The 12,754-nt window shown below is 37.6% G+C and overlaps 1 protein-coding gene across 2 annotated transcripts in view; it reads right to left on the bottom strand.

Moving 5' to 3' along the window:
• Positions 1–2,614: 2,614 nt before the first annotated feature.
• Positions 2,615–12,754, bottom strand: part of Serpinb7 (serpin family B member 7) — a 52,133-nt gene continuing 41,993 nt past the window's right edge. For both annotated transcript variants that reach the window (XM_078029913.1, XM_078029912.1), the window contains exons 5-8: positions 11,304–11,421; positions 8,775–8,917; positions 6,156–6,302; positions 2,615–3,720 (exon numbers count right to left, since the gene is read on the bottom strand). In XM_078029913.1, coding sequence (XP_077886039.1) covers positions 3,322–3,720; positions 6,156–6,302; positions 8,775–8,917; positions 11,304–11,421 — 807 coding nt within the window. In that variant the 3' untranslated portion in view covers positions 2,615–3,321. The remainder of the gene's footprint in view (positions 3,721–6,155; positions 6,303–8,774; positions 8,918–11,303; positions 11,422–12,754) is intronic.

Genomic DNA, 12,754 nt, shown 5'->3' on the forward strand with positions numbered 1-12,754 from the left:
ATATTTCACGCAACAAAAGATTAATTAATTTTCTTTCCAGTAGCTAATGAAAACTTTCTTCAGAATAGACCATATTTTTGGTTGCAAAGCAACTCCTAGCAAATATAGAAAAATCAATGCAATTCCTTGCATTTTATTTGATCATGATGAAATTAAATCAGAAACCAACACCAAACTATATAAACACAAAGCATTGAACAATGCAATTTGAAGTAATGAATGGGTGGTCAAAAGCAAGGAAAAAACTAAAAAATACTTAGAATCAAATGATCATAGTGACATAAGGTATTAGAACCTCTGGTACACTAAGAAGAAAGTTTATAGTTATGAGTGCTTATAAAAGGAATCTAGGAGCCGGGCACAGTGGTGCACACCTGTAATCCCAACAGCTCAGGAGGCTGAGGAAGGCCACAAGATCAAAGCCAGCCTCAACAGCTTACTGAGGGCCCAAGCAACTTAGTGAGACCCTGTCACAAAATTTAAAACATAAAAATAAAAAGGGCTGGGGATGTTGCTCAGTGGGTAAGCACGCCTGCATTCAAACTCTGGTTTACAAAACAAGAGAAAGGAAAAAAGAAAGAAAGGAAAGAAAGAAAGGGAGGAGGGAAGGAAGGAAACCAGAAATATCCTAAATAAGCAAATGATTCATTTTGAGATACATGAAAAACAAGAGCAAACTAATTTCAAAGCTGAAGTTAATAGAGAATAAAAAAATACAAAGGATAAATGAAATGAAGAATTGGTTCTTTGAAAATAAATTGAAAAACCCTTAGCCCAGAAGGAAAAACACTCAAAAAAAAAGAGGAAGACCTAAATTAATAAATTTTGAGATGAAAAAGGAAAGATCACCACAGATATCACAGAAATCCATGGGATTATTAGGGACTATTTTGAAAACCTATATTCCAATAAACTGGAAAACCTAAAATAAGTGGATACATTTCTAGAAACATCAATGAGTAGAATCTTCAGTCATTAGGACTATAGAATATGCTAGAGAGGAATTATAAAGGAAACTTAAGATAACTGTCCCTTCTCTCAAAGAGTTAATAATTCAGAGATCTTATTATTAAATTTATTACTGTTATCACCATTATTATATAAAGTCTCAGAAAGTTTGTTATTATAAATAATACCTAGCCAAGTGAAATCACCTAAATTGCAAATGACCCAAAGAACACAAAGTAATTATGGACTCCATCAAACTTGTAAGAGGTGTAGTGTCCCAGGAAAGCCTGAGGTCATCAGAGGCGCTTGTCCGTCATAGGCACATGCCAAGGGAGGAGTGAGGTGCTGGGGCATGAGAGAGGACTCTGAGCTCAGCCCAGGCACAGGCAAGACTTGGAATGAAATTCAAGCTGCGTGTTCTGAGGAAAACAGCACACATGAATTGGGGCAGTTGCCAACTGCTCTGACCTTCATTTTTCTTATAAAGCGGGAACAACAATCACAATTATAATAATTTCCACTTTACAGGAGTATGATGACAATTGGGACTGGGTCTGTGAACCTGTCTTAGGATGGTGAAGATGATGGTGGTGAAGGTGATGGGGGGATGTTTCCCCTCTGCTTTGAAAAACCAGTGAAAATCACTTCTTCCCGTTGCAGAAACAGATCCACCCTGCTCATTGCCCGCCTCAGAGCTCAGGCCTTTACACAGCCTTCGCTTGTGAGCAGCAGAGCGCAGAGTTTCCAAGGAGCCCCTGGTGGAGCTGGGAGGAGTACTGGCAATCGAGCCTGCTATCCGGCCAACCAGAGTCTGCATTTGCAATCTGTTTGATTTTGTTTCCTTCTTGGAGCCATAAGGAAATGTGTTTATTGAAAATGTGGAATCCATCCTTTCCATATGCTCTTCTCTTCCCTCTAAGGCTTTATAATCTAGCCTCACACATACACACACATATGCAAATACACGTGTACACAAACACAGACCGAACATGTCGAAAAGTCAGAACAAGGATCTCATGTCACATTTAGGCCATATTCATGGATTCCACAACATCTGTTGAAACTCAAGTATCTGCCAGGCCTGGCACTGAGCACCACAGTGCTGTGCAGCAGGCTACTCTGATTTATTAGTTTCTAATCAGGTGACAGTATTATGCAGTAAAAACACAATGCAATCAGCTGGCCTTATCTATCAGCTGTTAAATAAGTTCAGCCTGGTCTACTGGGTTCAACTCATTATTAATCTATTTGTGAAGTCACTTTATGTATTTACATAGGGCATATCTTTGATGTCACAGGCACGATTATACTAGAAACCAATTGGATATTCAAGGGCAAGCAGCTTTGCCATCAAATAAGATGATGTCACTCTTCCTGATGACAAACAGGAAGGGGTGATCAGCTCTAAAAACATACGGCTTATAGTCATATTTATGAATCATTTTCTCATGAATTTAAATACTAGTACTTATGATTAGCTCATCAGTCTGTAGAATTGTGAAAGTGACTTTATGTGTCATAAATTAGTGAAATTAACCAAATCAGACTTATTTTACAAAAAAAAAAACTTTTTTTTTTCCTTTCATAGAATTTTTGTTTGGGCTAGGAAAAAAAAAAAGAAAGTTCTGATAGTGTCACAACTGGTTAGAGGAAAACAATCACACTATACAGATGTGGTATTTTCTTTATTTTGATAAATAAAGGGAAAACGTGTGAACTTTACAACATATGAACCAACAGGTGAAGGTGCTTAATATCTGAAAAACTATGTACATACATATTAAGTCTATTAAGGAAAGCCCAAAGGTGACAACTTAAAATCATTAATGAAATATTTTTTTGATCCCCAATCCCAATTCCACAGTTTTTTAGCATATAGACTAGACACCGAGAGAAAATCAAATGCATTAAAGTCAGCTTTCATGTCTTCTAAGGTCAGCCAGGAAGCTTTCCTTCACACTGATTTCTAGAAAGCACCAGGCTTAGTTCCCAGATCATTCAGAACCAAGCTAGAAAATCTGCAGTGTCTAGAGTTTCAAAAAGGATTCCTAGTGCTGCTCCTACCTCCTCACTGCCTGTAAGCAAGCTCCATCATCCCCAGATAGGCTATAGAGGAGAATGGCAGAAATGAGTGTGGGTGGAAAGCCCATGAAATCAGAAACCAGGGACCAGATGGAAGTAGAAAGGCTAAGCTCAGGGATCAAGACAACCAACCAGGCATCTGAGAGGGGTTGGGTCACCAAAATTATCTGCTGGCCCATGTTAGGAAGAAATAAAGTTAAAGCACCACACGATTCCAACTCAGCAAATCTATTTACAGAGGGCATTATCATTGATGTCAGAGGGACGATTATACTAGGAACCAATAGGTATTCAAGGGCAAGCAACTTTGCCACCAAATAAGATGATGTCATTCTTCCTGATGACAAACAGGAAGGGGTGATCAGCTCTAAACACCGTCGAGTCAGGAAGCTGCTTTTCCACAATGTTATTTCCTGTGGCAGCAGTTGCCTCCGAGCCCTCCTCGGTGACCTCTATGTAGGACTTGTGCATTAGCTTTGATATATAGAGGCGACCTCCTGAAGCTATTCCAGAGAGATCAGCTCTGGACTCATCAAAGATATCCTTCAGCCCCAGGGAGCTCAAATGCCCTTTCATTTCATAGTTCTTCTCTATCTTGAACTTCGGAAGAAACACCTCCACATACTGAGAGGTCATTTTTCTTGGATTGGTCCACTTCATTAGATTCCGAAAGGACAGTTTGTTCTCAACCTGTAGGAATATTGTAAGTGTCATTTAGAATCTTATGGTTCAGAAAATATGATGCAATAGCTGCCAAGACAAACGGTTTTCCATTATTACCCCCTCTTGAATTTGTGTATTTAGGTATATGAATGGGAACTGGAGGAGCCTGGAAAGGAAATGTGATTTAAATGATAGTTCAAGTACTTTTTAAAAAATAAACCCCATGTTTAATTTCTCCACTATGATGAGGCCCTGACTTGCAAGCACTTCCAGTCTTCTCTCTTCTCTGCCCACATAGGAACAGATACAGCCAAAGTGAAATATGGCTGGATGAAGGATCCAATTGAAACAAGAGCTCAGCAGTCATTTAAACCAGAGTTTTCTAATCATTTACCTTTCACAAAAGACAGAAAATAATAATGTCTGCACAACTTACAGGAGTAAATCAATGAAAACCAAGGTGGCTTGAATAAAAAGATCTAGAGCTGCAGCCCTGGGAGCTTGGTGACCAATATCCACACCCCCAGGGAGGTCTGGATCCAATAACTCTCTTGGCCAACACATGAGAAGATGGAATCTCAAGGGACATAGGAGGTGTGCCCGGGGTGCACAGTGTACAACCTCAGTTACACAACCAGGAGCCCACCCTTCCCTCCAATGCCATTGCTGCCCCAAACGACAACTCACAAATTGATTTTGCCCACTCTTGGATACTGAGAATTGATGATAGATTCTTCCAGATTTAGAATGGGGAGATTTTTCATGAACATTGTTTAGAAATCTCATATACGGGCATTCTTTTCAAATTTAGATTCACTGAAATCTTTACATACCTTTTCATATACATTAAGCTTCACTTATATTTTTATTAAGAACATTGAATTCATATAATCAAGTTTAGTACATTTGAAATTTCTGTGTATAAATTTTCCAGTTTGTGGCTAATCTATAATGATTTTTTATTCTAAACTGAATTTTTTTTCTCAGCTTACTAAGTGCCCACTTCCCTATCATTATCTGATTATGCAGAAATATAAGTATTTGAGCTTTTGTAGTGTGAGAATTTTTATGAATCTAATTCACATTTTATTAGGTAAATCATTATAGGAAAAATCTCAGACAATAAGTACAAGAACAAATTTTTTCTTCTGCCAATTTTTGTTTTATATGGGCTACTTTCTGCACTAATGCCAATATTTTAAGGTAAAACAATTATGTGTGGTAAAATATAATTGTTATGAAGATTATCAAGTGAATTGTTCAATTAATCTGAGTACCACTATTTTATATTATCATGTTTTAGATTTTAATCTTCATTTTTCTCTGTGGTTCCTTACTAAAAAGGATATTAAGATTAAAAAAAAACTAAAGAAAGTCATTACAATAATTCAGGGGTCTTCTATGTAGAAACTGAATTTCCAAAGCTATAAAGTTTTGTTTTTGAATCATAGGAAAAAGATGGACTGGAGAATGGACGCATGGGTTTTCTACACTGTTCCTACTTTCCAATTATTCTACAATGAACTTTCCTTGTTTTCCAGATCAAAACATAGCCAATATTTTAAATTGCATTTGTAACTTTTTACTGTAGTTGACATACGCGCGCGCGCGCACACACACACACACACACACGCACACACACACATATATATATATATTTGCACATATGCAGCTGTCAGACAAATTAAATTCCATGAGCCTCTTTTCCCATTCTCACAGTTGCTGTTAGAATCAAATGAAATAGTAGAAATGAAATGCAGAGCACATGGCCTGCAATGTAGGAGGTACTCAATTAATGGTGTCGATGATTTATTTTTATTGAGAGAGCAGGGAAGGGAGAGGTGACCAACCAAGGCCTCTGGGATGGCAGGTCACAAACAGAAAGAGCCAAGTTCAGGCGGAGGATAAATGGAAGAAGGGCTGGAAGAAAAGCAGGATCTGAGATAGAGTGACATGACAGCACCTGGTTTGCTCAGCCACCACCGTCTGTTCCTGCACTGTGCTGGTCTGTTTCTCCTGTGACATCCCTAATCACCGCTTGGCACCAGAGACACAGCAGCACAGTCTGATGCTATACATTTTCATTCCCAAAGGCTCCTGATGCCAGTATTTCCTGCCAACTGAAGGTGGTTGGCCAAACAAAAATTTCATAACATTAAATACTCTTCATAACCAAGAGTTAAAAAGACCTAAGCTCATGTGTTTTGAACTCCATGGCTAGATCTGAGAGTGTCCAAAGTTTATAGCTATTCAACCACTGTTGTGATAAACTGAGATATTTCAGTCTCATCATCTGTAATGGTGTTTGGCACATTCGTAGGTACTCCTTAAATATTTGTCAAATAAATAGGTAAGTATCTAACATCCTAACCTGAAATCTTAAAATTGATGGATAAAAACACAACCAAGAGTTTCCTAAAGGTCTTAATATTCCCCAGGAGTGGAAGTGACAAGTCACTTACTTGAGATAGGTCGTTCTCAGGCAGCAGAATGTACATGCTTATGCCACCATGATACTGGAGCTGGAGAACCTGCATGGATGGATCCCGAATAGTCGACAAGTTGAACTTCCGCTCTTGATGCATCATGGCAACTGGCTTCCCAGGACACTGCAAGTCAAGTCACAAAAAGTAATTCATAATCCCACTTACTTTACTTACTGGTTGAGTGCATATGAAAAATATTATACTTGTCGGTCAAAGCTGTAGACTTTTTCTCACAGGCTGCTTTTATTGGGGCACATCCTAGTTGTAAAAGCACAGGCTTTGAGTTTACCCTCTGGCCTCAACTGTATGACCTGGGTAAGCTACTTCTTACCTGTATCTCCATTTCCACACCTACATGATGGAGATGGCAAGAAGCCTTGCTGCACTGGATTATGAGGACTGTGTCAGCTAATGTATTAGCAGCTAGAACTTGGCTTTGCACTTACTGTTACAACTGAAAAGTCTAACAGGCAATGGATAATTACTAAATAGCAATACAGTGAAAATGAATGCTATGGATGTTCTCTCTTGCCAGAATAAACTACGGACTAGTATTATCAAAATTACACAGTTTAAAGATGAAGTCTTGGAAAATTAAAAATTCCTGCAAAAGATTTGATAGTATCCCTTAAGTTCACTTGAAGAAGCACAATAGCTATTGTTTCAAAGATGCTGTTTATAGATTTAGGAACACCAGAGAGATGTAATGGACTGTCTTTTTGCTAATGATATTATAATCTGCAAACTTGTCAACATTTCTTACAATACCTCCTTTCAGGACAAATGGTTTTACATGGGGAGGTCATTTCTCTGTCCTTGAACCAAAGATTCTTCTCCCTCGGGAAATTTGCTCCTTTTGACTTACAGTCTGATCCTTAGAAAGGACACATATAAGCAGTGAAGTCAGGTCAAAATAATTGAGCTTGGTATAAGTGGGACAAGGATTTCATACCATAACATTATATTTTCCATACTGGGGCAGGGAAAGAATTACACATGCTAAAGGGTTGATTTCACCAATTTTTAATTTGGTGCAACCAACATTAATGCCATTAATCAAGATTCCATAGCCTAGTCCATGATGGAACACACAGTCTCTCTCTCTCTCTCTCTCTCTCTCTCTCTCTCTCTCTCTCTCTCTCTCTCTCTATATATATATATATATATATATATATATATATATACTTTAAAAAGCAAAACTGTATTAGAAGCAAAAAAAAAAAATCCAGGAGACAGGAATGTTTTGTGCTTTGCCTTAACTGTTGGAAAGGAGGAAACAAATGCAATTTACTATAGAACTATACCATCAACTGGGGAAAAGTCTGAGGAAAGAGTGGGAAACTCGGTCACTGAAGTTCTAATATGCCCTAGTGTGCTTCATATTACTATTATCCAGGTAATATCTTTAGAAGACAGAGCTGTATTTTGTTAGGATTTATTATATTTATTATTTTGTCATATGCAATTTTCAAAATATATCTGTGCCAAACTCTTTCTTCTCATAGAGACACACACACCATGAATTTGCTCCACTAGGCTCTGACTTAGGACCCCAGGTCGGGGACACACAGCAGGCCTGGCCTGCAGTCCAGGCAGCCAACTCAGGGTGCAGTCTAGTCCCAGTTCTGCTCTGCACTGGTGTCTCTCCTGAGTCTCCCTGGAGTTACCATACCTGCACACAGCGCCTGCTTAGATCACCTTTTACTTCCCTCCTCCTGACTCATTCACTTTAATTGCTATCATTATGTCTTTAATTGCTATCAGCTCCCAGCAATTCTGGGTCCATAACTTCCAATGGAAGAAGGTGCAGACAGACTATACCAAAGAGAAATACCAAAATACCACTTGGAGAATAAAACTAAATTTAAGAGTTAAATCTGAGTTTCTCTGCTTCAACATAAAAGGCTGAGTGATTGAAAAGAATCTTGAAAATCAACTAAACAAATCACTTTGTTTTGCCTAGGAAGAGGTGGTCCACCACAGTCCACTTGCCTCGGCCAACACAGCTTCAGGAAAGCTAGGCAGGGACCCCAACATGGGTGATTCCAAGGCTTCTGATGTTTCCGCTATACTATTACATACTAAATGCTGAACCAAGCGTCTATGTTTAAGCTTTGTAATAAGATGCTTTATGTTAAAAAAAAAGAAAAATAACTATTTAAAGAAATAGGTATATTTGGAGAGGCATAAGTTTACTAAATATAACTTTATCCTTTATAAAAAGAAATATATCCTTTCTTTGACTCAGGAAAATTATTGATGATAAATGAGTATTGGAGCCCACACTTTAAAAACACATAAAATAACATGCACTTTTGTTGTGTTTCCTTTTCCATAGTCTTCCAATTAGAATATCTTAAAATAAATTCATACTTTAATACTTGTTTCAATATGGAATATGTCTAAAGATATATCAGTTTACAAAGATCCCTTCAGTGTGTTTTGTAACCTGTACTAGCATTTGCTTTATAAAGCATTGCTTGGTAATGCAGAAGAAATGGAAAGCAGACCATTTGCCTGTGTAAATACCACAATTTCCTGCAAAGAAATAATAATGGGGGAAAGCCTCCCGTGTAATGCAGAAGATGCACAAACCTTGGGAGAGTTGAACCGGCAATTTAAGGTCTCATTCTTGGTGAAGGCCGACTCCCACTGGCCCTTGAAGTACACGGCATTTATCAGCACCATGACCGCAGAGGAGCTGATGCTGCCATCGCTAAACACCTTCTTTATTTTGCCTTTTAAAAAATAAATTGAGGGAAAAAAATAATTCTTAATGTGAATGTAAAAACTGCTTTCAAAGATCATTAATAGGCATGAAGTTTTTCTCCAACCAAGTAATAATTACACTGATAACCAAGATTATTAGTAATAACCTATAGGTAATTAATGGATCTAGCACTTTCTAAATGCTTCAAGTGCAATATTGGTTGAATATTTCTAAAATTTCTATGAGGCAGGCATTATTATTATTTGCTTTCTGTTAGAAAACTGGGACACTGAGAGATTAAGGAACTAATATAAAGTCACACCACAAGAAAGCAATGGCAATAGGATTTCCTACCTGGGATGACAATTCCCAGAGCCCCTGTTCATAGGCACCAAATGGCCTTTACTGCACTGATAGGGCCACCTGGGCTACTGCAGCACTCCAAGTATAAATAACTTCATTCAGCTGAAAGGGCTTATTCTTTCCTCATTCCTCATTAATAAAATTTTTGCTAGATGCCATCCACTATTCTGGGTACTTGAATTGAAACCATGAAAGTCATAGCCCATGCCACCCTCCAGCCCGTAGTTTAAACACAGGGAATTTAACAACCAGACCAAGCAATTGGGACATTCCAGTCGCACACAGGTGGGATCCGTGAGCTACAGGGGTGCAGGTTAGGATTCATCACCATGGAAAGGGCTGTCTGCTTGAGCTGAAGGCACTTTAAGGGGACAAGGGGAGCTTCCATAAGGCAAGACTGCTTATTCAAAGATATGGAATCCTGGAGGGGAATTGTATTTGGAGAAACCCTAATTCATTCCTATGTGTCAGGGAGAAGGAGAAGCTGGAAAGGTTGAAGGAAGGTCTGGTAAGAATTCTGGATTGTCCTGAAGATGATGGGGGCATTCAGATTTCACTGAGCGACAAGGAAAAGCAGGTCACGATGGATGAGATCTACTTCTCAAACAGATGGCTCTGGTGTTGTGAAGAGAGAGGGGCAGTAAGACTCGGGTGGGTTGTTTAGAGTGTTGGCAAGGGTATGAAGTTTCTTTCCCAAATAAGTGTTGAGGACATATGCTTATACAAATGATAATCACATACACATTTGTATGAGAAAGTCAGAGAAATACATAACTGAGACAAAGGGGAAAGGATACTATCAATGTGATACCTTTACATATTTAATACTACACAGAATTCCATTCAGTTATTGGAAATGTAACAATTACATAGTTCCTCTATATTTATTATTCACTTGTGCTAGCTAAGAACCAAAGTAATTCACTACTGATATAATGATGAATGAACAAACAAAAAGGAAATTGAGACGTTGTATTCTTATTCCCAGGATTAACTATATGCTGCTAAACCTTTGCTTTAAGAGTGTTGAATTTATATGTCTCACATTTCTGAAGCAAAGAGACTCAATAAATACAGTTTTAATGCTCAGAGTACAAATCAATTCTTAAGTAAAGAAATAACTACTATCTTTAAAATCGGTTGATTAACAAATGATGCTAAATTTCCTAATTTGTTTTGCAATAAACCAAAACATTAAATAGAATTTAATTTTTAGTTGTGAAAAAGATTTACCAATAAAGAGTTGTACTTTTTCTGGAAGATAACTCCTTTGTCAAATATGTTATTTTGATAAATAAAGCAAAATTTTTTTTTAAAGAGAGAGTGAGAGAGGAGAGAGAGAGAGAGAATTTTTAATATTTATTTTTTTTTTTAATTCTCGGCGGACACAACATCTTTGTTGGTATGAGGTGCTGAGGATCGAACCCGGGCCGCACGCATGCCAGGCGAGCGCGCTACCGCTGAGCCACATCTCCAGCCCAATAAAGCAAATTTTTAAAGGAAAGATAAACTGTACATCCTTTAGAGAAAGCAATGACATGAAGATATATTTCTGTGACAGTAGAACATTATCACTTTAATAAAATCCAGACCAAGAAGGATCAGTCAGGTATGAAAATAACCCAACCCTAACAAGGGGTGCACTATTAGAATGAAATGCTATGTTGTGGTCATGGAAAAGTGCTGTAAACAAATCTTAGTTCTTGTTCTCTAACTAGTGAAAGATTGAGATTGATTCCATAGATTACATCAGGTTATTGTTGGTTTATAAAAAGGTCATAATAATATGTTTGTCTCAAATTTATTTTCCAGTCAAAAGAGATATTACACTAACCAAGATTTCTGAAAAGTAGAAAGCATTCAAAATATTAAGGTTACTCAAAACCATATTGCAGAAAAATATTAAGGAAGTTTTAAAGAACAGTAACCATGACTTTGTATTGACAGGAGCCATTCCTTATATGCCAGAAACTCCTACCTTTAACGTTGACAGTCCTCAATGTTCACATATAACTGACACATCTTGTAGAAAATTAAGACATTGCACTCACCATGCGTCTCATTTTCAATCCATTTATTAATCTTTTTTCTGGTATCTTCTACATCATTTGTAAAGTCCACCCGTTCTACTTTGGCATCGTATAATTTTTTAGCACATGCAATGTAGTTCTATAAATAAGAACACAGAGCTTGTAGTTACAAATCACCACTAAGTACATGAGAAATGTATCTTTGAACCTGTATCATGATTTCTACTGCTTTATTCACAACCCCACCCACACCTCAAACATGAGTAAATGTAACTGGATACATAACAAGATGGCTGGAGAGGGTCTGGTAAACGTGAAGTTGAATTTGTATAGCAGACTTGCTCTTTGGACTTCATTTCATCTCAAAAGATTGCAGAGGCAAATGGAGAATATGCCTGAGGCCCACCCCTTTGGTTTACCCACTGCTGCCTCATCAAAAACCCCCAACAGCTACCTAACTGGCCTCATCCAGGCTAATTATTGCACATAAGAGAAAACCAAGCCCTTGGACTCAGCCCTCCAGACTCTGACCTGTGCCTGACTTGCCTCACTGCTAGTCACGTTCCCCTTCATCCTCTGCCCTCTCACCACACCCAGCTCCTTACAGTCCCTCAAAAGGGCATCTGTGTGCCCTCTGTCCCTTGAAGCCTTTGAACAACATTCCTTCTTCCTGGAATGTCCCACATTTCTCTTGGTTTTCTTGCTCATTTTCCCAATGTCACTGCCTCTCTTTGACAAATGTCTTTCCAAAATCCCTTCTATGTCTCATAATAGTCACTTTACCTCCTTTTTCTTTTCTTTTTTAATTGGGAAAGATATTAATTGGGGGATATAGTGATAACACTTGCATTCAATGTGTAATGATCAAATCAGAGTAATGAGCACTTCCATCTCTTCAGACATTGATCACAGCTATTATAATACATCTTACTTGCATTTGAGCCCTTAATATGAAATAAGGACCCTATATACCTGCTTATTATCATACTCCTACCACCCAGCATGTTGTCTTGCACAAAATACATGCCCAGAATTACTTGTTTTAATAAAAGCATGATTACCTAATTTATCAGTACAATTTTCCCCAAAATGTGTGTGTGTGTGTGTGTGTATATATATATATATATATATATATATATATATATATAATTTATATTTAATGTATACACATGTAATATGTATATGATTTAATATATATAATAATGAGTGTATATATTTAACATATATATATACACACACATTTTGGGAAAATTTTTGCATAATTGGAAGAGAAAAGATTTAATGCAAATTATAGGTATTGCCAGTGGGTATACTGACAAATTACATAGGATTTTCAATTCTAATAAGGACTATCTGGTTATTCATGATCTACCTGCAGGATGAGATTAGCTCTATGATGCAAGCTTTGTGTACAATATTCGTGGATAGGGCTCTTTCCATCTACTGATTAATTCATCCATCCATCCACCCAT

This window comes from Ictidomys tridecemlineatus, chromosome 13, assembly GCF_052094955.1.
Source record: "Ictidomys tridecemlineatus isolate mIctTri1 chromosome 13, mIctTri1.hap1, whole genome shotgun sequence".
Taxonomy (NCBI): Eukaryota; Metazoa; Chordata; class Mammalia; order Rodentia; family Sciuridae; genus Ictidomys; species Ictidomys tridecemlineatus.